The sequence below is a fragment of the Pipistrellus kuhlii genome, unplaced genomic scaffold, assembly GCF_014108245.1.
Source record: "Pipistrellus kuhlii isolate mPipKuh1 unplaced genomic scaffold, mPipKuh1.p scaffold_m20_p_5, whole genome shotgun sequence".
Lineage (NCBI taxonomy): Eukaryota > Metazoa > Chordata > Mammalia > Chiroptera > Vespertilionidae > Pipistrellus > Pipistrellus kuhlii.
In genome coordinates, this window is record NW_023425551.1 from 16,038,648 (window position 1) to 16,064,091 (window position 25,444).

At 35.4% G+C, this 25,444-nt stretch overlaps 1 protein-coding gene across 1 annotated transcript in view; it reads left to right on the forward strand.

Moving 5' to 3' along the window:
• Positions 1-25,444, forward strand: part of ENPP1 (ectonucleotide pyrophosphatase/phosphodiesterase 1) — a 61,290-nt gene that overhangs the window by 29,829 nt on the left and 6,017 nt on the right. Inside the window, exons 6-23 of the mRNA XM_036414273.2 lie at positions 488-585; positions 1,843-1,922; positions 2,971-3,090; positions 4,385-4,494; positions 6,241-6,306; positions 6,590-6,662; positions 7,968-8,076; positions 9,666-9,797; positions 12,566-12,597; positions 13,599-13,726; positions 15,073-15,142; positions 16,079-16,166; positions 17,659-17,828; positions 18,865-18,916; positions 20,883-21,037; positions 22,629-22,758; positions 23,831-23,911; positions 24,778-24,910. Coding sequence (XP_036270166.1) covers positions 488-585; positions 1,843-1,922; positions 2,971-3,090; positions 4,385-4,494; positions 6,241-6,306; positions 6,590-6,662; positions 7,968-8,076; positions 9,666-9,797; positions 12,566-12,597; positions 13,599-13,726; positions 15,073-15,142; positions 16,079-16,166; positions 17,659-17,828; positions 18,865-18,916; positions 20,883-21,037; positions 22,629-22,758; positions 23,831-23,911; positions 24,778-24,910 — 1,827 coding nt within the window. The remainder of the gene's footprint in view (positions 1-487; positions 586-1,842; positions 1,923-2,970; positions 3,091-4,384; positions 4,495-6,240; positions 6,307-6,589; positions 6,663-7,967; positions 8,077-9,665; positions 9,798-12,565; positions 12,598-13,598; positions 13,727-15,072; positions 15,143-16,078; positions 16,167-17,658; positions 17,829-18,864; positions 18,917-20,882; positions 21,038-22,628; positions 22,759-23,830; positions 23,912-24,777; positions 24,911-25,444) is intronic.

Consider the following 25,444-nt stretch of genomic DNA (forward strand, 5'->3'; position numbering starts at 1 on the left):
ATACCTCTTAAACTTCTCTGTTAAATATTAATATATTTTAAATATATTAAAGCTAAAAACTTGTATATAATTTATGTAATATTAGGTGCTACCTATTAGATTTAAGTATTGACAATATCAGAAAGTGGTTTTTCAGGAAAAAAAATAATGGAAACAAAAACATAATTTAGAAAATAGTTTGTGTTAACATTTATTCTGATGCATATTGGGAAAATATTGCATTTTAGTAGCATTTGGTTAGCTCATAGAATAGAAGATGGTGACTCAATGGTATGAGTGCTTAATAAGTACTGTTTGATAAAAGATAGGTATATAATAAAATGTAAAAACATGTATATGAATATAAATGCTTATAAAATATCCTTCATGAGGTTGCTCCTGAGTTTGCTGGTTAACTTATAATAGATTACACACCGACCTCAGTGGAAAATCTTCATTAGATGTGTGTCTTCTTTCTTTAAACATGTTCTTTTTCCCTCTTGCCCAGGTTTGAAACACCTCCTACCCTCTTATTTTCGTTGGATGGTTTCAGGGCAGAATATTTACACACCTGGGGTGGACTTCTTCCTGTTATTAGCAGACTAAGTGAGTAACTTCAGAGTTTACTATTGGAATACCACGATTTCAATGAGATAGTCGAAGGGCACAGTCTTTTTTTGTTTTGGAAAAGTACTGGCAGTTTGAACTTGACTGTTTTACTCTACTTCTCTGGTATGGAGTGGTTGAACTTGATGATAAGGAACTAGTGTTTAATATTGCAATTACTTTAAGCTACCTTGTAAATACTTTTAAAATTTGTTTTTTATTTCTCACTGGAAGAAAATAGTTTTTAGAAATATCATTTGACATAAAAATTCCTTAGTGATGAGCCAGCATAGGCAAGGAAAGCCCTGTCTTCACCAGCCAGGACCATGGGGCTTCACGCTTGCATCTGGCCCTTTGTAACCAGTGAGAGGAAGGTTTGTCTTGATGGCATCTTGAGTTCAGAATTAAGGAGCTGTAGGTACCAATATGTGAAGTTTAAAAGCTACCGATACACAATAAGCCTGTCTAACTTGAGATAACTGGAGAATGTGGTCTGTCATTATGAAGTGTTTGGAAAGCAGTGAGAAAGACACATGCCAATCCAAGGAACCTTTTGCGGCAATGAGGTATTAAAATGTTAGAATCATTAGTTATATGTTCCTTCCTCAGTAGCAGATGCTGTAGGAGCTGATTTAGGAACAATTGACTTCTGCGCTTTCTCTGACTTAGAAACAGAATATGCCTTTTTTTTTATTTTTATTTTTTTTTTTTTTTTTTTTTTTAGCAGCATTGAATTTGTCCAATGTGAGCTAGTTCAGAATCTATGGGTTGGGTTACTGTCACCCCAGCTACTGTTTCATCCTAGTTTTAATTTTACACAGATTAAGCTACTAGTTCAATTTTTTTGTTGTTGCTATTATCTTGGTTTTTTTGTTGTTGTTGTTTGTTTGTTTTTTGTATTACCTCTTGCAATTTAGGTATGTGACCACTAAATAGTCACAAAGATCTAGCAAGCATCATTATTATAAATGGTCCATCTGGAGCGTAATGTTATTGATTAACACAGGATAATTACTTTATTGGCTTAATTATTTTGTTTAATATTTTGACTAGGAGAAAAATTAACTCTCTTTTAACATTGAATTTGAGTTAATAATTCTGTTTTATAACTCCCCCTGAATTTGTATATGATTATAAACTCCTCATGGGTTAATATTTTTGTACGATTTATAGACTTCTGTGGTACCACAGCTATCAATAAGGTAAACAGATTGTCAGTTCTATTTAATAACAATCTTTAATTTTTTTTATTTGTAGAAAATTGTGGAACATATGCTAGAAACATGAGACCAGTATATCCATCAAAAACTTTCCCCAATCACTATAGCATTGTCACGGTAAGTTCTGCATTTCAACTTTTATGTATTCTCAGACATGAGATGTAAATGTAGCATTTTTTTTTTTTTAGAGATTTATTAGATATTAGATCAGAAAAAAAATAACTTCTTTTCTAATGTATAATTAACCCAAAAAACCTAGATTCTGGTTGGTCTTTGCTCTGCTACTAACTAGCCCTGACCTTGGGAAGGTCACTTTACCTTCCGAGTCTTAATTTTCTCATGTGAAAATAGGTGGCCAAAGACCTCAATAAATGCTTTTAAGATCTCTGATTCTTAGGTCCTGTTTTTTTGTTTGTTGTTTGTTTGTTTGTTTGTTTTTCTGATTAGTTTTGTAGCTTACTTTATTTAAGCCCCCAAACTATCTCACACTGGTATGTTTGCAACTTATCTTTCTAATCATCCTTTAAAAAAAAAATTGTTGACACTATTACAGATGTCCTCTATCATTCCCACACACACTTTGCCCACCTCCACCCAGCCCCCCGCCATCCGTCCACTGGCCTCCGCAACTCTGCTGTCTGTGTCCATGGCCCATCAATCATCTTGATGGATGAGTTTGAGCAAATCACTCTGCCTCATTCTGGATAGGATTACAGCCCTGTTTTGTTTCAGTCCAAGTTTCCAGATTTAATTTGAATCCAGGAAAATGAAAAGTAGAATTCATTTAGCCTGGAAGCTAGAAAATTTATACTTTAGCTTGTATGGATCCCAACCCCAAAAAAGTTTGTTCTGCAGAAATGCCTTCCTCAGCAATGCAAAAAGATAGTCCTTCTTTCACAATTTGGGAGGCTGTTATTTGTATAGCCCTTCATCCCTAGCATTACTAACTTATTACCTCCTTTTACAAAATGAAAAACACAAATGCTGCATAGCATTTTGAGTGGGTGGTTGTGTTTGGATAATACTCATTGTTTTGTTTTTCCCCTCAAACTGTGTTAAATTTCTTATAACTTCAGTAACCTCTTTTTCTTTGATGAAATTGTCCAGTGACTGTAACATGAAAATACTCATTGTTCACATAAAACCTGCATTTTATGTTTTTTAGGGTCTTTATCCAGAATCCCATGGCATAATTGACAATAAAATGTACGATCCAAAAATGAATGCTTCCTTTGCACTGAAAAGTAAAGAGAAGTTTAATCCTGAGTGGTACAAAGGAGAACCAGTAAGTTGTTTGTTTTAGCGACCAGAGCAGTTTCTTTTACTGTTCTCATCTCTTACAATCAGAGTAAAATGCCAGATTCCCTGGCACTCTTAATAACCTGCTTCATTTACTGTGTCGATGGCCATCCTTTTGTAGATGAATGCTAACAATCCTAAATGCAGTTTGTGTCATCGTGTAGTGAGAGTAGTAATTTATTTCAGAATTGGGCTCGGGTTATTCTGAGCCATTTTTCTTTCTGCTTGACCCTATCTTCTTGTATTAGTAGCATATGGGAGTAGTTGGATGGGAAGTAATATTTTTATCTACACCAAGCTAATTATTTCTGAAGGAGGTAAACTTTGACTTCTTTTGCATATGAAAACTTAGAAGATTCTTTCTGACTGTAATTTAGATGTATCCTTTCTATTTTTAAAAATTGTTACAGTATTTCTAAAGGGTCTATTTGGATAGTCTTAGAAATCCTCTTGGAAAAAGAACATGATGTATAATTTACAGGTTATAAAATGTAAATTTTAGCTCTGATATTAAAGTTCTGTGACTTTGGGCAAATTATTTTTTCTGTGCCTTAGTTTCTCATATCTATACTGTAGATAATACTGTTAAGTAGCTCATAGGGTTTTTTGAGGGTTATTTAAATTAATAATCTAGGATACTTATTGGATTACTATTTAGAACTATAATTGGCAATAATAAATGCTTAGTAAATATCAGTTATATAAGTTAAGGTGTTGATAAATTGGACATGCATATTTGTGAATTTTTCTTTTCTTTTCTTTCTTTTTTAAAATATATTTTATTGATTTTTTTACAGAGAAGAGGAGAGAGGGACAGAGAGCCAGAACCGTCTATGAGAGAGAAACATCGACCAGCCGCCTCCTGCACACCCCCCACCGGGGATGTGCCCGCAACCAACATACATGCCCTTGACCAGAATCGAACCTGGGACCCCCTAGTCCGCAGACCGATGCTCTACCACTGAGCTAAACCGGTTTCGGCTGAATTTTTCTTTTTTTTCAAGGGGAACCTGGGAAGTAGGGACATGGCTCTAAAAGTTGCAGGATTTGCCAACTGAGTTATGCCCATATTCTTTAGGTTAATTTAGTCTCTATTTGATTTATTTTTGCTGCTGTTCAGAGTCATATTACATTATTATTTTTAAATCTAACTGTAGATCTTATTAATCTTGTAAGCATCCTAGCACTTGAGAAGAATGATTGGTGTTGCATGAACACATGTTTTCCTAAGAAATCAATATTTACATAATCTCCTAACTTTCCTTTGTGATCTTTTCCAGATTTGGCTCACAGCGAAATATCAAGGTCTGAAGACCGCCACATATTTTTGGCCAGGCTCAGATGTGGAAATTAATGGAATTTTCCCAGACATCTATAAAATATATAATGGGTATGTGTAGATGTACTTTTTCTAGGACCATAACATAGAATAGCTTTTAAAATACATAAATAAATAAACAAATAAATAAATAAATAAATAAGTAAATAAGTAAATAAGTAAATAAATAAATATTGATTTCAGAGGAAGGGAAAGGAGAAAGAGATAGAAACATCAATTATGAGAGAGAATCATTGATTGACTGCCTCCTGCACATCCCCTACTGGGTTCCAGGCATATGCCCTGACCAAAATTGAACCAATCAAACTGTGACCTCCTGGTTCATAGGTCAATGCTCAACCACTGAGCCACACCAGTGGGGCTTCTTTGGTGATCTTATGTCATTGTTAGTTCTCTGTGGTTTACTTGAGCATAGTGCAGTGCCTCTTCCCACCTTATTATTTACCACGAAATCCGTGCAGGGGCAGAGGGTCCCTCAGTCTGGTCTGTGCCTTCTGGCAATCTGGGACCCCTCACTCCTAACCACCCACCTGCTCACTTCTAACCCACTGTCTGGTCACTCTTTACATAACCCCCCTGCTTGCTCCTAACTGCCTCCCTGCTTGCTCCTTACCACTTGGCTTGCTGCTTCTTAGCACTGCTGTGGAGGCGGGAGAGGCTCCTGCTACCACTGCTACACTAGCCAGCCATGAGCCCAGCTTCTGGCTGAGCAGCACTCCTTCTGTGGGAGGGCACTAACCACCAGGGGGCAACACCTGCATTGAGTGTCTGCTTCCTGATGGTCAGTGCACGTCATAGCAACAGGTCATTCTGGTCATTCCCTGTAAGGGTTGTTAGGCTTTTATATAATAGAAGGTTATTTTCATTCTGTGGATGGTAATTGAGATTTTATTACCATCCACTATACCAGGCATGGGGGATTCAAAGATTAGTGGTATATGTTCTTTGGCTTTTCCAAATCTAATAGAGAATGCAACTGTGATGGGGTTGGGCAAGCACACACTTTAGTGGAGTTTTGTAAACAAAATCCTGTGCCTGGAGGAAGGTGTAGTGAATTCTGCTGAGGAAATGTTGCCCGGGGAACTATCTGTTCATCAGCCTACTTCCTTCTTTTGCTGAGTCATCAACAAGTGAGTCTTTATAAGGTGACTTAGTAGTGTACTGACCCATGGGTTTTTCACGTGGTAGCAATTGCTATTTCAGATATAAGAGAAATATTTTCAAGAAGAGTTTAGGAAATATATTATTAAGCCCAATGACAACTTTCATATGTGTAAAACTTAACCAGTTAACTGTCACGCGTCCAAAATAAAAACCATCCCCACATGCCACCATATTTTGAATTTAATTAAAAAAAACAATTTGCAATGAATATTATAAAATAAATATATTAATCACAATTCGGTGTTCTTGAATAGTTTCAGCTGAAAATTCTCATGAAAAAATGATTTTAAAGTTGGTCAGGGTTCCACTTAGGGAACCTTATTATTTATTTTTTCTTTATTGATTAAGGTATTACATATGTGTCCTAATTTTTACAGACGTGAGTGGCATGTGGGGAAGGTCAGCTGCTTGCCATCTACAAGTGCTTAAGGCATACAATGGGTTAATTTTTGTTCTATTTTTTTTTTAAACAAATTTAAGTTTCCAAATAGAACTCTTACATGGCTTTAGACACAATTGATGCATTAGATTGTTTTAATCTTTCTCAATGCAATTTTGTGAAGAAAAACATTTACATTTTAAACCTAAATAATGGTCCCAGATTTGTTTCATTTTGTTTATTCTTAATTTTAGTTCCGTACCATTTGAAGAAAGAATTTTAAGTGTTCTTAAATGGCTACAGCTTCCACAAGATCAAAGGTATGTATTATAAATACTCCTTTGTCTTATAGAAATTACACAATATTTTAAAATAGACTGCAAGAAAACTTGGATATTGACTATGAGGTTTGATATCCAAATGAATTCTTTGTTGAGCTATTACAGTCACATTTTGAAGAATTTGCAACCTGCAAATTATTTCCCAGCAAGTTTAGAAATGTTACCCCAGCGTTGTATACTTTTTGTTCACTGTCGATTGTTGAATTATTCTTTTCATTCTGTTGTACAATGAAATATTACATTTTGATACTGTTTGATTTAGACCACACTTTTACACTCTGTATTTAGAAGAACCAGATTCTTCAGGTCATGCCCATGGACCAGTCAGCAGTGAAGTAAGTACCTCTTATCAGTGGTTACTTCCTTAAACCTGGTAATGGGTAGCTGAATGAACCTTGATTTGAAGTTGGTTTCTAGACTATTCTGTAAGATTCCATGCTTTCTGGAAAGAGTGAGTATTATGCGCAATTTTACTAAACCACAGAATGCACTTTAATCAAAATAGGAGTTGGGCAAATTGTATTTTAAAAAAATATATATTTTATTGATTTTGTACAGAGAGGAAGGGAGAGAGATAGAGAGTTAGAAACATCAATGAGAGAGAGTTATCGATCAGCTGCCTCCTGCACACCCCTACTGGGGATATGCCTGCAACCAAGGTACATGCCCTTGACCGGAATCGAACCTGGGACCTTTCAGTTCCCAGGCCAACGCTCTATCCATTGAGCCAAACCCGTTTCGGCAAATTGTATTTTTTTTTATATGTTCACTGTGCTAAATTGAATTGATGATGAATTAAATTCAATATTTCGAATTCCAAAGCCTTATCCACTCTATACCCACCCCCCGCCCCCCATATGTTGGCCTAAAACTTAATGCTCTTTAAACATTTTGTAAATGGGCAAGACTCCACTTTTCTAGGAAAATGTAGGGTAAAGTGTCAAATAGCAGAAGAATCCTCCTATGAACTCTCCATCTTAGGAAATATATCTCTGACAATCTGGACCATATTTACAAGGGAGCTGGGGCATCCAAGGAGTGGCGATTTTATCCAAAGTATAGAGAGCTTTCATTGAGCGATTACTAGGAAGTGAGACATCGGGAAACAGCTCATGGACTAAGGCTGTTTTCGCCTCTCTCTAATAAATGTAACATCTTATTTGACCTGACCTCGGTAGAAACTGAGCCCACTCCTGGCTATGTTTGCAATTGGTGCAGTGCTTTAAAACCGCAAATACTGCTTTCAGTTTCTGGGTGGCCATATCATTTTGTATCATGGAGCGTAGGAAACATTTGAACCCAGGGAGGGAGAGTGAATCAGTTCAGCTAACACCATTCCCAAGATTTAGGATTAAGCATGTGTGGAATTTGGGCTCTTTCACTGGTATTTGTCAGCAGTTATTTTGTGCTCTTTCTGTGTTACCTGACTTGTCTTAAGGCTAAATGTGAGTCAGTTCATCATAGTATTTGTATCCACAGTTCCCTCCCTCCCTCCCTTCCTCCCTCGTTCCCTCCCTCCCACCCTCCCTCCCTCCCTCCTTCTTTCCCTCCCTCCGTCCCTCTCTTTCAACAGAGATAGCTTTCTATAGGAATAGCCATTAGTGTGGCATATATCATATAAGATTGGTTCTCTTTCTTAGATCATCAAAGCATTGCAGAGGGTTGACAACATGGTCGGCATGCTGATGGATGGTCTAAAAGAGCTCAGTTTGCATCGGTGCCTGAACCTCATCCTCATTTCAGATCATGGTAATCTGAATTTGCATCATTTACCCTTCAAGTTAAATGGTGCAAACTCCCCCCCAAATTGATTGATCATTGTTTCATTATTTCCTCTTATTGTTATAGTTAATTCTTTAAAAAACAACAACAACATAGTTTCATGTGGAAAGTCTTTAGAAAAGCATAATATTAAATATAAAGTGCAAATGAAACACAGAATTCACAGAAGTTTAAGGGCCTATCAATAAAAATACTTATACCCATGTCCTGATTTGGGGAAAACTTACACCAGGAATTTGGATAGTTAAAAAAATTCTTTTATATTAAATTTTGGTAAATCTACTCTAACAATTTTTATTTAATTCGAATAGATTATTACGTACCTTTTCTATTTGTTTTAGCATGATAAGTTTGACTTTTTAAAAATTTTGTCTTTATTGCTAAAATTATTACAGATGTTCCCTTCCCCTGACCCCCTTTCCCCGCCCCTATTGTCCTCCTTCACCCAGCAAAAAGTTTGACTTTGGAGGCAGTATATATTAATTTTGGTAGTATTTTAATTTCACTTTTACTTACTGTGATCTTTATAATACATGTTTTTATATAGCCTTGGGACTATAGAAGTGGTGTGGATACAAGAAAATAGAAAACAAGTTCTTTATATTGTTTCTTTTTCTTGTTGTTATTATTGTTTGCTTCAGAAATAATTACTGAAAATTATTTCTAGAAACAGTCTTAAAAAGTCATGTCTTAAGGAAACTCTAGACCTGGAATAAGAATAAGAATTTTATACTCCCAGTTAATATCCTAGGTGATCTGGGAAAAATAATGAGGCTTTCATATTTATCCTAAAAATGTGATATTCCTCCTCACTCTCCTAAGACATAAAGATATTATTTATATGTATATGTAAAAGCCTAAGCGATTGGTAGCTATGAGGTGCAATGACCACCAGGGGGCAGACACTCGGACCAGTAGCTATGAGGCGCACTGACCACCAGGAAGTAGATGCTCAATACAGGAGCTGCTGCGTAACTTGGCAGCTGTGGTTCTTGGGTGATGCACCCAGAACCAGAGAGGAGGAAGCCCGATTTTGGGTGTGTCACCCACGAACCACCCTCTCACAACCTGGGGCCCCTCAGGAGATGTCAGAGAGCAGTTTCAGCTTGATCCCCACAGTCCGGGCTGAGGGACACGTGCACAGGGCCTCTAGTAGTACATACATAAGAAAAAACATTAAACTAATTTTGGATAAAGGAAAGGGAAATTTTTTTTTAATAAATAAAATGGTAGCTATAGTTAGGATTCTGTGTCTCACCTATTAGATATTTAACATGAGTACTGAGCACATGTTTATTCAAAGAAAAAAAAAACAATAAAAAGAACTTGTTTTCTATTTTCTTGTATCCACACCACTCCTATAGTCCCAAGGCTATATAAAAACATGTATTATAAAGATCACAGTAAGTAAAAGTGAAATTAAAATAGTGCCAAAGTTAATATACACTGCCTCCAAAGTCAAGAAGTAAAAGACATTTTGTTCTACATGTTAAATTTTTCATTCAAGTTGCAGGATGTTTTGGATTTTATTTTATTTTATTTTATTTTTTATCTAGGCATGGAACAAGGCAGTTGTAAGAAATATGTATATCTGAATAAATATCTGGGGGATGTTAAAAATATTAAAGTTGTATATGGACCTGCAGCTCGATTGAGACCCACTGATGTCCCAGATAAATACTATTCATGTAAGTATAGCTCTATGCTGACCTTGAATATGATTATTATCTAGAATACATTCCTCTAAATCATGATATGTCTAAACTAAAGAGAATCAGTCCTTTGGCTTAGTGGATAGTGTCGGCCTGCAGACCAAAGAGTCCCGGGTTCGATTCTGGTAAAGGGCATGTACCTTGGTTACAGGCTCCTTCCGAACCTATACCCTGGTCAGGGCTTGTGCAGGAGGCAATCCATTAATGTTTCTCTCACATCATTGTTTCACTCTGTCTTTCCCTCTTTCTTCCACTCTCCCTAAAAATCAATGGGAAAATATCCTAGGGTGAGGATTAACACCAAATAAAAGAGAATCAATTGAAGTTAATTTCCTTTTCATGATTAAATAATCTCCAGTGCAAATCTTCCCCTTAGGAGACTGGATATGGGGATAGGTCTGACTACCATAGTATTTATGGCTAATAATGTTATTCAATGAGCTTAGTACAATTTCATGTTGTATTGTGTGTTTTGCTTGTATTAGGCTCAAGATTACTTGTACAAAATAACTTAGGAGAAAAGTTTAGCTACATTTATTCAACTTTAATTAATGACATTCCATTAAAATCATTTACTCAGGTTATAGAATAATATTCTATTATGAGGAAGAATGTTGGCAGAGATGATTAATTCTATAAGCAACTAGTTTCTGTCCTCAGAAATGATTTTTTTAAAAACCATTCTAAAAAGCACTGAGTGTATTTTGTAAACAGAGAAGAAATTTTACCTTCTCTCTCGACTACTCAGACTACCAAGAAATCTTTTTAAATGTTTATTCTTTTGCAAGTCAAGCCTATTTCACAATTGTTTGCACCTCTGTTATACCCTTCTTTTCTCTTTGTCTTACAAGTTGTAAAATATTATTGCTATACATAGGAAAATTCACAATAGTAAGGCTATCAATTTTTTCTAAAATTAGAGGACGAAATTCTTTTTTTTAAATAATTTTTTATTGTTCATATAATATTATTACAAATGTTCCTTCCCCCCCCCGCCCCCCCCCCGCCACCATTGCTCTCCTCCACCAGGTTCCCACCCCACCCTCTGCCCTTTCCCCACTCCCCATTGTCCTCATCCATAGGTGCACAGTTTATGTTCAGTTAGAGGACGAAATTCTTAAGGAAATGATTAGAGGACAATTTTCCTAAGGAATTTTTATGTATACCCCTCTTTTTTATTACTGTCTTGGTAACTTTCAGATATTTAGAACAATTTTGTTTATCTTTTTGTTAGAATTACTTCTAAAATGGAAGGAGAAGAAAGGTCATCTGACAGTTATCAAAATTGGGACCACATATACAATGATGGGATAAACATCAAATAACCACACACAAAAAATGAGTTAGCTTTGAGCACTGCAGTGCTATATGTGCTAATTAATACTGTTGAATATTTATATGAAAAAATAGATTTTGCTGCAGGAAAATGGTTAATGTAATATACTATAACAGTGACCCAAAACATCGACTCTATATGCATAACACATTTTAATTAGTATTTTTTTTATTTATTGATTTGAGGTGGGGAGGGGGAGGGAGAGAAAGAGAGAGAGGGAGAAACATCAAGTTGTGGTTCCTCTTACTTATGCATTCATTGGTTGTTTCTTGTATGTGTACTGACCAGGGATCAAACTGCAACCTTGGTGTATCAGGATGACACCCTAACCAACTGAGCTACCTGGCCAGGGCTCCTAATTAGTATTTTTAAGTGTATAAGAGTAACATACAATAGCTATAAAACCTCTTATAAAACTGTTAGAGGAACGGCAGTCCCAGAAATGTTTAGGATGGGATGGCTAATCTTTTGTCACACTCTTAGCTCAGTTATGCCCTCAAGTTTTCCAAATTAAAGCAAAAACTATACCTCTATCTATCTATCTATCTATCTAATCTATCTATCTATCTATCTATCTATCTATCTATCTATCTATCATCAATCTACTTAGATTGATGATAGATAGATAGATAGATGTATAGTTTTTTTGTATGTATTACATATTCTTTTAAATGGATAATTTTGTCAAAATCATGTGAAGTTTAATTAGAAAGCTAGACTGGAATTGATTTATAACACAAGGTGCACTAGGTATAGGTAACTGTGGGCTTGCTATGCCAACACAATTTCAAAGCTATTCTATTTATTCTTTTCTCTGAGCTTCTCTCTATCCCTCTTATTTTGAAATTCTGGAATTATCAGTGACTAAGTGACTAACAAAGTATATTAAGCAAAAAGTAACAGTTTCCCACCCTAAGCTCCCCTACTTTCAGTTCAGTTACTGAACTGAACTGAACACTGTTAAGTTTGGGATGTGCCTCCTCAGATATTTTCTGTGGCTATATAAAACACATTCATTTTTATTTTTATTCAGTGAAATCATACTAGCTGTAGTAGATGGAAGCATGAGTATTTGCATGAATGGATAGATGAATGGATTAATGGGTGGGTAGACAGATGCACAGGCAGTTGGATAGATGGTCAGATGGAGACTATTGGATGGGTAGATGGATGGTTAGGTGGATGTTCTATAACTTGCCTTTTCATTTAACATTGTGACATAATTTCATTGGCTTGGCTGGGGATTCCTAACATCTATCTTATTTCTGCCAGTGGCTAATATATAATGATTTAAATGAGCTGTTAGAAACATAGGCCTTAAATCTGACAATTTATATATTTGTATTATTTTTATTTCTAATTGTAGCATACTATCAATAATTAATTTTTTATCTTTGTCCCCCTTCAGTTAATTATGAAGGCATTGTCAGAAATCTTTCTGTGAGTATCTTTATTGTTCTATTATCTAATTACTGTTAGTTTCATATAATATATATTTAGAAAACGTTCAATATTTGTTGTGACTATAGTGTTAGAATTTTTGAGTAACTGGGCAAACATTTAAATGCATTGTAGATTTTAAAGATTTTCAAGGATATGTCCCAATAATTTAGGTTTGCAAGTTTTAAGAATTTGTTTATTGACATTGTTAAATTAATGTGACAGTATAAGAAAAGCATAATTGAAAACAGTAGAAGGAAAAAAACTTACAGCTGTACCACCATTAACACTGTATTAGCACCACAATATATTTTCTACCAGTCTTTTTTAATGCCTATTTTTAAGAAAGTTTTTGTCCTGGTGCTGAATTATCTAGACTATTTTATTTTACTTGATAGAAAATTTTCACTTTTTAAGAAATTCCTTTTAAAAATAATTTTATTGATTCCAGAGAGGTAAGGAGAGGGAGAAAAAGATAGAAACATCAATGATGAGAGAGAATTATTGATTGATTGGCTGCCTCTGGCATGTCCCCTACTGGGGATCCAGCCTGAAACCTGGACATGTGTCCTTGACCAGAATTGAACCCAGGACCCTTCAGTCTGCAGACTGACACTCTAGCCACTGAGCCAAACCAGTAAGGACAAAAATTTCACTTTTTAAGAAAACTCTTACAATTGTAGTTATATGAATGTTTGAAAATAGGATCATCAGTAGTAACTCAAATATAATCTTGTGACACAGTCTAAGTATCCTGGGACATCTAAGCAGTGATTATGTTTTCATGTAAAAATAAGAATATTTAATAGCTAGGAATATTTAATTTGTACATTATACAAATAGTAAGAACTAATTTGTTTTTCCATATGTGACTTATTGGGCATGCTGGTAAAATATTTGTGAGGGAAAAATTCATATGGAGTTAGAAAGCACTGTTAAAAGAAGTTTACATTTAAGAAAATCTGCAAATAATGTTTTTTCTTTGCCTTCTATGATTTTAGTGCCGGGAGCCAAACCAGCACTTCAGACCTTACCTAAAACAGTTCTTACCCAAGCGGTTGCATTTTGCCAAAAGTGACAGGATTGAGCCCTTGACATTCTATTTGGATCCTCAGTGGCAACTTGCATTGTAAGTTTGATAGCTGCCTAGATAAACTTAGCCTGATCTATTAGTAATTCAAAATGAAAACTGCACAAATACGATTCTCTAGAGTCTATTTTAGGGTTTCTCAACCTTGGCCTCTTGACATTTTAGATAATATTGTGGGGAGCTATCTTGTGTATCGTAGGGTGTTTGAAAGCATTCCTGACTTCTTCTTACTAGATGAAAAAGTACTATAGTTGTAACAACCCAGATTGTCACCACACATTGCCATATGTCCCCGAGCAAGGGAGGATCACCTACTGCTAAGAATCACTGCTCTGTCCATTTACTCCGCAGTGATTATTTCTTTTTTCTTTTCTTTTTTTAAAAAAAATATTTTATTGATTTTTTACAGAGAGGAAGGAAGAGGGATAGAGAGTTAGAAACATTGATGAGAGAGAATCATCGATTAGCTGCCTCTTCCACTTCTGAGGATGTGCCCTCAACCAAAGTACATGCCCTTGACCAGAATTGAACCCGGGACGTTTCAGTCCACAGGCCGATGCTCTTAGAGCCAAACTGGTTTCGGCTGATTATTTCTTATGCTCCAGATTTGTGTTGCCACTTGCCATTGTATCTCTTTTGCACATTACAGTTATGCCTAATAATGCCTTCAAAGTTCAGCAGATAATTGGCAAAAGCTCTTTACCTTATAATGACTTATTAGCTTCATCATTATACAGTTATTTTTTCATTCTTGTTCTATTCATCTATCAATAAACCTCAGTTTATTGGTATGTTCAGCAAGTTATTTGGATCATTAATATGGTTAACATCTCAAAACTTGATCATTAACTCTTTTTGGTCATTGCCAGAAAGCTAGGGATGAGGAAGTTAGTCAACAGAATTGCACTGTCTCTACTTTATGGGAGACCTGCACTTGTAGTGTTTGGAAATATGAAAGACAAGATGGTCTTACCCTCATGGGAGAAATAATATTCAGTGAACATCTATTGTTTCAAGCATTTTTTTTAGGTTAAACCATTTAATTGTTATAAACAACCTAACATGGCAAAATTGAAACCAAGAGTAGATAAGTAAATTTCCAGAGTCACAGATAATTATTATAACAATCAGGGTTCAAAACCAGTTCTGTTTCAATTATAGTGTTTTTTTTTCCCTTTATATCATATAGCTTATAGTTGATTTATCTACAAAATAAAAGATAAAGGTGGCTTTTAATGCTTTCAAAGTCAAGTGATTTTATTTACCTTTTCTTGGTTTGTTTAAAAAAAGTTACTTATTCTTTATTAATGAAAATAATGCCATGATTATCAATTTTGCTTTATGAATTGGCTTTACATTGTTAATTCATATTTTGTAAAAATTAGGAATCCTTCAGAAAGGAAATATTGTGGAGGTGGATTTCATGGCTCTGACAACCTATTTTCAAATATGCAAGTGAGTATACCTACTATATATTTTTAAAATAATAGTTATATTTGAAGAAAAACTGGTATATAAAGTTTTAGACTTAAAAACACTGACATTATATGTCTTGAATGAGAAATACTGAAATATACTTTCACATAGCTGTTTTTCTTTGGTATTAAAGTAATATATTTTTGTTAAAATTTATATTTCATGAACATGTGACATATATCTCCTACTAAATTTCCAATAATTATTTTGTATATATTATGCTCCACTAACAATATTGCTTCACAGCAAATGAGAGACAATTTGTTAATATTTGAGAAGACATCATACTTATGATCTAAATGAAAATAATACCTTAAATTTATTTTGCACTTAAAATTTAAAAAACAAACAAACCAATAATTATCTAATTTGATCCCTGCGACACTGTGTGAGATTGGCAGGGTGAGGTTTACATTCCATTTCATAGATGAAATTAGATTCCATTGTAATATTGTTCTGAATGTCAAGTCAGGAATTACAGTAAAGATAAGAAAACTATTCTATTGTAGATGTCCTTAGGTTATCTGTGCAACAGGGGTTAAAAAAATTTCCATCAAGTCCTTTGGGCATAGTATTTTTCCTCCTAACATAATCACTTTATATATATATATATATATATATATATATATATATATATATATAATGTAAATATATAAATTCACTTCAAACATTTTTTAATTAATGTTTTTCATTTACAGTTGACATTCAATATTATAATTAGTTTCAGGTGTCACAGCATAGCTGTTAGACATTTATGTAACTTACTAAGTGAGTATTCAGTAAGTCTAATACCCATCTGGCACCCTACATAGTTATTATAATATTATTGACTATACTCCCTATGCTGTACTTTACATTTGACCAACTCTATACATAACTGGAATTCATAAACTGCTACTTTCCTGGTCAATCTAGGCCCTCTTTATTGGCTATGGACCTGGATTCAAGCACGGCCTTGAAGTTGATTCCTTTGAAAATATTGAAGTCTATAACTTAATGTGTGGTAAGTGAACAGGCAGCTTTCATCCCTTCTGAAAACAAAGCTGAAATAGGATTATCAAAAATAAGTTACTTGATGGGTATTTTTTGTGGAGATTATGATGAGGCAAGATAGACCCTCACATTTCTCCCTTTTTCCTTCCTGACACCTGAGTCATTGAAAAAAATGTGCCCAACATACCATCTGATTACCTATCTGATTTTTCCACGAAGCTGCACATTGATGAAGTACAACACTCAGAGTAGGGAGATCTATACATCCTCAGTGCCTGGTATTTTGTGCCAGGGCTCAGTTATTATATATGACCATTGAATCAGATCAGTATGTGAACTGTGTCCAGCACGGCCAGTGTTGAATTTGAGGGTGGGCAGCGAAGGATTAAAGAAAACAGGCAAGAGAATACAGTTGGGGCCAGGTGGATCACTGTGCCTGGATGAGGAAACAATGACCCTACTTGTAAGCAGGATCTTTATTTTATAGTGAGATCACACAAAGCAAAACAAGGGCAAGCTATTTACAGTGTTCTTGCCAGTTTCAAATCTGCTTCTTTCCTGTTGTTGCCATTCTCTGAACTCCATCAAGCTTTGTTTTGGCAGCACTGGCTGCATGCATCTCCCCCAGACCACATCCCTCAGCTATGTAGAACTATAGGTCAAGCTTACAACCATAGCCTTTGGTTGTAATTGTTCTGGGAGGGCTTTGCCCTCTAAGTTGGCTCCAACTGGGACTGGGCCTGGGATGGAACCTACAACTGAGGCACACTCCCTTGACCAGGAATTGATCCCATGTTCCTTTGGTCTTCGGACTGACTCTCTAAACATTGAGCAAAACTAGCCAGGGAACTCTGTGCTCAAAATAGTACTTTATGAGTAGAATATTACATCTTAAATATTACTTCCTTTTTCTAATAATGATACTGGGCATTTACAAAACCTTAACTATGTTCAATGGGAGCTGATTTACATAAATGAATTACTAGATCTTAAAGCACTTAAAACAGTGCCTGGCATATATAATAGTAAGTGCTTTATTATGTAAGTGTGTGCTATTACTATTCTTAAGAGCATGAATCTTAGAGTTGGACAAAGCTAGTTTTGAATCCTAGGTCTATTATTTTAGTAGCTTTGAGACATTGAGGAAAAGGCTCTGATTACTCATCTGTCAAATATTGACAATATCTTATTAAAATGTTTGGAGGATTAAGAAAAATATATTAGCATGGTGATTGGCATATAATAAGCATTCAACATATGCTAACTATAGTTATTACAAACATTAAAATCAGAAAAAAATTATAGAGAAGTACAGCATAAAGACTAACATATTTAAAAATACTCAAAATTCCAAGAGGATTTTAGAGTTCTATTATATTTTAGGTAAAGAATTAAGGATTCATATAGACATGGTTTTAAATAATATAAATCATAGTATAAGTCTACTATTTATTTGATTTAGGAACTTTTAAGTAATCTTCACCAATCTTGGAATTATGCAGATTTACTGAATTTGACACCTGCTTCTAATAATGGAACTCATGGAAGTCTGAACCACCTCCTGAAGAATCCTGTTTACACCCCAAAGCATCCCAAAGAAGTCCGCCCCCCCGTGCAATGCCCCTTCACAAGGACCCCCAGCAATAACCTTGGCTGCTCGTGTGATCCCTCGGTAAGTGTTGTTGAGAGGCTGAGACCAGTGTGTATGTTTTCATAGCACTTTCTGCATAGCCTGTGCTGTGGAAAGACTTAATGATCGAATTAAAATTTATGAGTGAGAGTAAAAATAATATTTATTTCTAATTCTAATGACACATGCAGACTTTTTATTATTTATTTTTCCTCTACCTTACTTTTGCCTCTATTTTTATTCCTGGGTGTTGTGACTTGACTTGCAGTTTTGGGGGAAGTTGAACTGAGTCCTATTATCCTAGCAGTTAGGTCTTGATTATAAACCAGTTACCATATTCCTTTTATAGAGTACATCCCCACCTATTTTAATCTTAGGGGAAAAATATCTCTTTTTTGGGTACAAAATGGATATATATGACACTGTTCCAGTTTTTTCCAACTTTAACATATAGTTGCCATAAAAGAATGAAAATATGTGACAGCTTATGAGCAAAATTGATTAGATCCCTAAAGATAGAAATTTGGGGAGTAGTTGAATTTGTTCTTTCTATTTTATTTTAGGCTTTTAGAAAGACTGAGGAGTAGTGCTAAGAATTTTAAAGTAGCAATTATATTCTTATCTTTCAATTAATAGTGTGCTTGTGCTAACCATCTTGTCTTTTTGCAACTATCATCTTTATCTCTTTTTCCTCAACGTAACAAAAATAATTTTGACTTGTCCAAGATGGTTTTAAATTATATCTTTGTTCCACAATGGAATAATTAATCTATAGCCGAAACCGGTTTGGCTCAGTGGATAGAGCGTTGGTCTGCGGACTGAAAGGTCCCAGGTTCGATTCCGGTCAAGGGCATGTACATTGGTTGCGGGCACATCCCCAGTGGGGGGTGTGCAGGAGGCAGCTGGTCGATGTTTCTCTCTCATCGATGTTTCTAGCTCTCTGTCCCTCTCATTTCCTCTCTGCAAAAAATCAATAAAATATTATTAAAAAAAAAGAATAATTAATCTATAGATGTTTTTTATTACAAAATTAAAACATGTCTGTCATTCCTTAAAAATAGTATTATTAACTTTATAGATGTTTCCAGTCATGGATTTTCAGACACAGTTGAATCTGACCATGGCAGAAGGTAAGGCATGTTTACTCTTCAACTTGGAATAGGGAAGCAGGCTTTTTCTCAATAGCGTGAACCACAGAGAACTTGTTTGGTGGCAATTTTTAGAATAACCAATAAAATAAAGGGAGTAGTGGAAGATCACCTGATATAAAATATAGAGATTTTTTTGCTTGAAGTCTAGACTGTTAGTCATAAAGAAAGAAGGGATATTTATAGTGGAAACAGTATGCAGTATATTTAGTGGAAACTGAATCACTCTTTGTGAACATAGTAGAGATATTTTGAGATTTTGAAGATTTTTATAGGTTTACTAGAGGCCCGTTGCATGAATTTGTGCACAGATGGGGTCCCTCTGGGTGGCCTACAGGGATCGGGCTGAAGCCTTCAGTCCAAGGCTGCCTGCAGCTCCTACCTGCCACTCCCACTCATCCTGGCCCCACTGTGCCTGCTGTAGGCTCATGCCCAATCAGTCCAGATCGGGAGAGGCTCACACTGCCACAGCAGCATCACCAGCCATGAGCCCTGTGTCTGGTGCCCTCCCAAGTGGAGTAGCCTGTGGGATTGGGCTGAAACCTGCTCTCCAACATTCCCCAGGGGGCCCAGATTGCGAGAGGGTGCAGGCCAGGCTGAGGGGCCCCACTGGTGCATGATCGGTGTGTGTCTGGCCCATCTCACACAGTCCTGATCGGCCGGATCCTAGCAGTAAGCTAACCTACAGGTCGGAGCATCTGCCCCCTGGTAGTCGGTGCACATTCTAGTGACTGGTTGACCAGTTGACTACCCCTTGGTGGTTGGTGTACATCGTGGCAAATGGTTGAGCAGCCTTAACATATCATTTAGCATATTACGCTTTGATTGTTGTTCAGTTGTTCTACTGTTTGGTCTATTTGCATATTACCCTTTTATTATAGAGGATAATAAACATTCCAATTTCCATTTAAAATACATGTTAAATGTCTATTTCACTGGGTTCTTAGTTAATTACAAGAGAGTACAAATTGAATCACTTATCTAAAGTTATTTCTTCATAACCTGTGAATGAAAATTAAGACTATGCAGACATCTGATGAAATTTGTTAGTTGTGACTTGGATGGATATGCAGTGTCTGATACCCTTGACAGAGTCTCTAATAGATTAAGTTACTTGTCTCATGTTATTTTCCTGCTGGGGAATAAAAGGTGAATTCTGCATGATTCTTTACTTGAACTTACCTGCATGAAATTCTATAAATGTTCAGGGTAGAGAAACCTTTGGTGATCCCAAGGTGTTAAAGTATTGTAAATAATGACACGTTGGAATTGGTTAGAACTGGGTTTGAACATGAGCTTAGAAATTGTATGTCATGGAAAAAAGTATTTACTTTCTCATCTATTAATGGTTATATAACCTTAATTTATAGGGCTATTTAATAATTAAATTAGATGGTGTCTACAAAGAATTCTACAAAGCACATTGCACTTGGGAAAAGGGCAATAAACAGTATATACTATTATTGATTCACTCAGTTTAGTCTCATAATTTCAGGTCTGCACTTTTGCTTTCCGAGTACATGCATTTTTTTTTTCTAGAGTACAAGAAGTAATTGAAATAATGTTAAAGAATTTTTAAAAAATATATTTTATTGATTTTTTACAGAGAAGAAGGGAGAGGGATAGAGAGCTAGAAACGTCGATGAGAGAGAAACATCAAGCAGCTGCCTCTTGCACACTCCCTACCGGGGATGTGCTCGCAACCAATGTACATGCCCTTGACCAGAATCGAACCTGGGACCTTTCAGTCCACAGGCCAACGCTCTATCCACTGAGCCAAACCGGTTTCAGTTGGTGCTGTTCTTTTAGTTTTTTGTTAAAAAAAAAATATATTGTTTCAATATTTTAAGTAGGGGAAAGAATTAGATGAGTGTATCATATATATTATCATGTATTACACTCTCAGTACGTTTAAAAAGGTGGTTTTGTTTTCCTCCTGTGACCCAAGAGAAGGTTATTAAACGTGGCACTTTACCCTACGGAAGACCCAGAGTTCTCCAGAAGAGCGGCACTGTCTGTCTGCTCTACCAGCACCAGTTCGTGAGTGGTTACAGCCATGACATCCAGATGCCCCTCTGGTCATCCTACACCGTGAACCGAAATGCAAGTATTTACAACCCATGTGGTTCTGTGTGATTACTTCAAGTTATCATTAAGCAAAACATTGAGAGCATTATTTCTCACTGTTAATCTTGGCTCCATAATCACTTCTCAAATTAGGTCACTGAATTGGAGTTAAAAAAATTAGGCTCCAGCTCTGCCAGTAACTAACTGGTGACATTGACACTTGGAAAATATTTCTTTTTCTGTGAAATGAAGGATGTGCAGTAAAGGCTTCTCTCTTGTCTTTGATTTAAATACTTTACAATTTTACTTTATAATTTTATGAAATCATTTTTACAATCAGTCACAGTTATTCATCTCTAAATGCATAGTATGTGGGCACACAGATTTCCCTCAACCGCTCAACTCTTAGCAGATTCTCACTGATGGAGAAGGCTCAGTCGCCTCCTTGCATATACCACCCATCCACAGGAGCACCCCTGAACCAAACTAGGAAGAGGCTGGGGGTCCCATTCACCCCCAAACCAGAGGAGTTAGGCCTTGAGAGGAATGAGGAAAAATGTCCCAGAATAAGACCACCATTCCTCCTCACTCCTAAGGGCTGTGGTGGAAAGAAAAATAAGAAGAGATGGGCTTTGAAAGAGAGAACAAGGGTGGAGATGAGATTTAGATCTTACTTGGGATGGAAGTTTTAAACTAGACTGACCAGCTTTTCAGAAACTCCAAGTAACTGGCAAGCTGTGTGATGTCCTTAAAAGATAGAGAGCTTAGATGAGTTGAACTTAAAAAATAAAACTATTGTTGATATCACTGAGAGTGCCAAGTAAAAATATAAGGGTATACAAATATATATATATATATATATATATATATATATATATATATATATATATATATTTGTATACCTTTAAACACAGAAATTTATATATATATATAAATTTCTGTGTTTAAAAATATACACAACATTCAGATATTTACATAAAATTTCCACCTTAAACTTGCATTAAAAATACATACATTTTGAAGACTATATTCAAACACATAAACACTCTTCATGTTTTTTTTTAAACTTGACTTGTACTATGTAGCATTATACACAGTTTTGTGGGTCCCTATCCATCTATTGTTGTTTAATACCTCAACGGCGGTGTTTTGATTGTTTAAATTATCAGCTTTCTTATGCAAACAAAACTGCAAAACTTCTCTTGAGGTTTTCACATTACATTGCTGTGCAGTGGTTTTTCACACTCACCCACCCCAGACTCTTGGTTGTGTAACTGAGTTTGGAAGATTGTCTTGAATTTCTACAAATCAGCAACTCCCTATATAAAAGTTTGAATTCGAGTAAAAAACAGACAAACTCTTATTATCAACAAAATTAGCACACCATAGGAAGGAACTATTGGCACATAAATGACAAATGATTAATGTCCTTAATTTGAAAAGAGTTTTGCACTTCAGATAGAAAAGAGATGAATACGTAGTAGGAAATGGAAGAAAACTGATGAAAGACATAGACAGCGAGAGCTCCGTAATTTTATGTTGTAGTTCACTTTTAACTATTTAGAAAGTAATCTCCTTCCCTTTTACATACCTGATACCTGATGGTGCTTTTCATTTTGATCTTCAGGACAGTTTCTCTACAGAAGACTTTTCCAACTGCCTTTTTGAGGATATTCGAATTTCCCTTAGTCCTGTCCATAAATGCTCATTTTATAAAAATAATGCTAAAATAAGTTATGGGTTCCTCTCTCCACCACGTAAGTTTCTTCTTCCCTGACCTCCTCTTCCCCAATCCTCTTTCTCTCTTCCTTTTTTTTCTTGTGGGACAATGTATATCATCATATTTATTGATTGACGAAAATTGTGAGTGAGAAATACAATTACTAGGGAAATTTTTAATACTAGGTCTCAAACGTAAAATTTAGAAAGCTTTATTTTTGATTGAAAGGATAGTTGGTTTAGTGCAGATACTGTAGGTAAGGCATTCTTCACTTTAATGCATTTCTTTTAACCAGAATTTGAGAAATCTGTGAGGTCAGAAAAATGCACCTGAATTTTTTGGAAGGAGGTATCATTTTGTTGTTTGAAGTCAAAAACGTAATTCGTCAAAGAATTAGGTAAAGGTAGAGCTTAAATGCTATTGCTCTCTCACCAATACATAGCCCCTAGGGGTGGCTTTTTCTTTTTAAGTTAAAATGTTCCGTTTTTAAAAGGGACAGATTTGTATGTGAGAACACATTTTGAGGTTGCCCTAAAGAGGCAAAACTCAGAAGGCTCTTGGTGTTCTAATACCCTTAATACCCAGTCCAGTCCCAGAAGTAAGTGTCTGAATTCAGAACCTGGCCATTGCATTATAAAAATAGACCAGGTCCCAGCTGAGAACCCATACAAAGAAGCCTTGTACAGCATTTCCAGGCAGACATCTGTGATGTTTTTTCTGGTAGATGTTGTTCTGAAGCCAGATATTGTGTTTTTTTTCTTTTCACCATGAAAGAGTTTAAGGACAGAAAATTGTCAACACAATATGCTTTAGTTAAAATAAGACAAATAAGGTAAAATATGAAAATGTTTAATTTGGGGCTCTTTTTATTAACGTTTTTGTAAAGTTTTTTTTCCTTTGAAGAAGAACATATCTGAATATTTTTATTTTGTTGAGGGACTTAACCAAATGCATTGGATTTCTCCCTTGAACTACTACCTGGGAAAGTTTTACGAGTTTGGGATAATACTCAGTTTATTATTTTTTTAAAAATACATCCTATGAGAAAGTGTAATTTCCAATGTTATTTGTGAAGAATGAAATAGATGTTCTTTTTATTCTCTTTGTAGAACTAAACAAAGGTTCAAATAAAATATATTATGAAGCATTGCTTACCACTAACATAGTACCAATGTACCCAAGTTTTCAAGGTAAAAATTTTTAACTCTATATTTCATAATTTCAATGGATTTCTGTGTGTGTGTGTGTGTGTGTATATATATATATATAATTTATGTGATAAGACCTGCTCTAAATGAAATTACTAAATATCAAATACATTTTTATTGGTTTGTTTGATATTGAGAATTCTAATAAATAAAATTTTTTATCAGAATTATGGTTTATCCCAATATAATTATTCTGCTCTCTCCTTAAATGTTTATAAACGTTTTTGGTGATAAAAGTATGTAATGTTTTTTTCTAAGTTACCAAGCTAACATTGTCTATTAACTTTTAGTCTGTCAGTATTTGGAAGTTCCTGATAATTTTTTTTTCTTTTTAAATCTCAAAATGAATAGATTTTACATTATGATTGATTATTGCAGCATTTGACTCTTACAAAAATAAATGTACTTCAAGTGACATAGGGAATTCAAAATATAGAGCTTACAAATAGATTTTTATTCTAATTTACATCTAGAATATTTGTGAATATTTCAAAGGTAATATTCAGATATTGAGAATAAATCTGAATAACCTGTCTTGTTCCTGTTGGTCACTTCTTATTAATGCTTTGTGATGACATGTGACCACAAGTTCATGGTGCTGCCAGGCCCAGGGAAGGCTGAAATAGAGTTGGATGCAACATTTGTGTATTAGTCTTTCCAAAGGCCAAAGGCCAAAGTTGAACAGTCAGTTTTTGGCCTCACACTAAGACTGAAGCCAAACTTGACTTTTATCTCTAATTACTACAAATGCTAGTTTTGAATCATGGCATTGGATCTATTTTACATGACAGTGTGGCTCTTGTTTTTTATTTATTTATTTTTTTGAACCTGCACTGTCCTTGTTTCAGTGATATGGCACTACTTTCACGGCACCCTACTGCCAAGGTATGCTGAGGAAAGAAACGGCGTCAATGTTGTCAGTGGTCCTGTGTTTGACTCTGACTACGATGGACATTACGATGCCTCAGAGACTCTAAAACAGTAAGAACATATTTTATTAATCTTAACAGCAGCTGTCGAGTGGGACAATCTTCTGGATGAGTCAGCAGAACCTTTACGATTCAGATTTATGTTCTTGACATTGGAAGCCCTGAGTAGGCTTAAAGTAGGTTTAGGTTTAAGCCCTGAGAAATATCTGAGTAGGTTTAATGTTTTGCTCAGTGTTCAGTAAAACATTTAAAAATATATTTTTACTGATTTCAGAGGAAAAGAGAGAGAGAGAGATAGAAACCAATGATGAGAGAGAATCATTGATTGGCTGCCTCCTGCACTCTCGGTACTGAATCAAGCCCGCAACCTGGACATGTGCCCTGACTGGGAATCAAACCTTGATATCCTGGTTCCCATGCTGATACTCAACCACTGAGTCAAACTGGCTCTGGGCATGCAACCTTTTTTAGCTGGTGGAAAAACTTCCTCCACCACTGAGGTCAGATGAGTAATTCTTGAGCTCAGATTCAATACTAAGAAGAGATCATCAGTGTTTAAAAGTTCTATGTGTAGCTAGGATAGTGG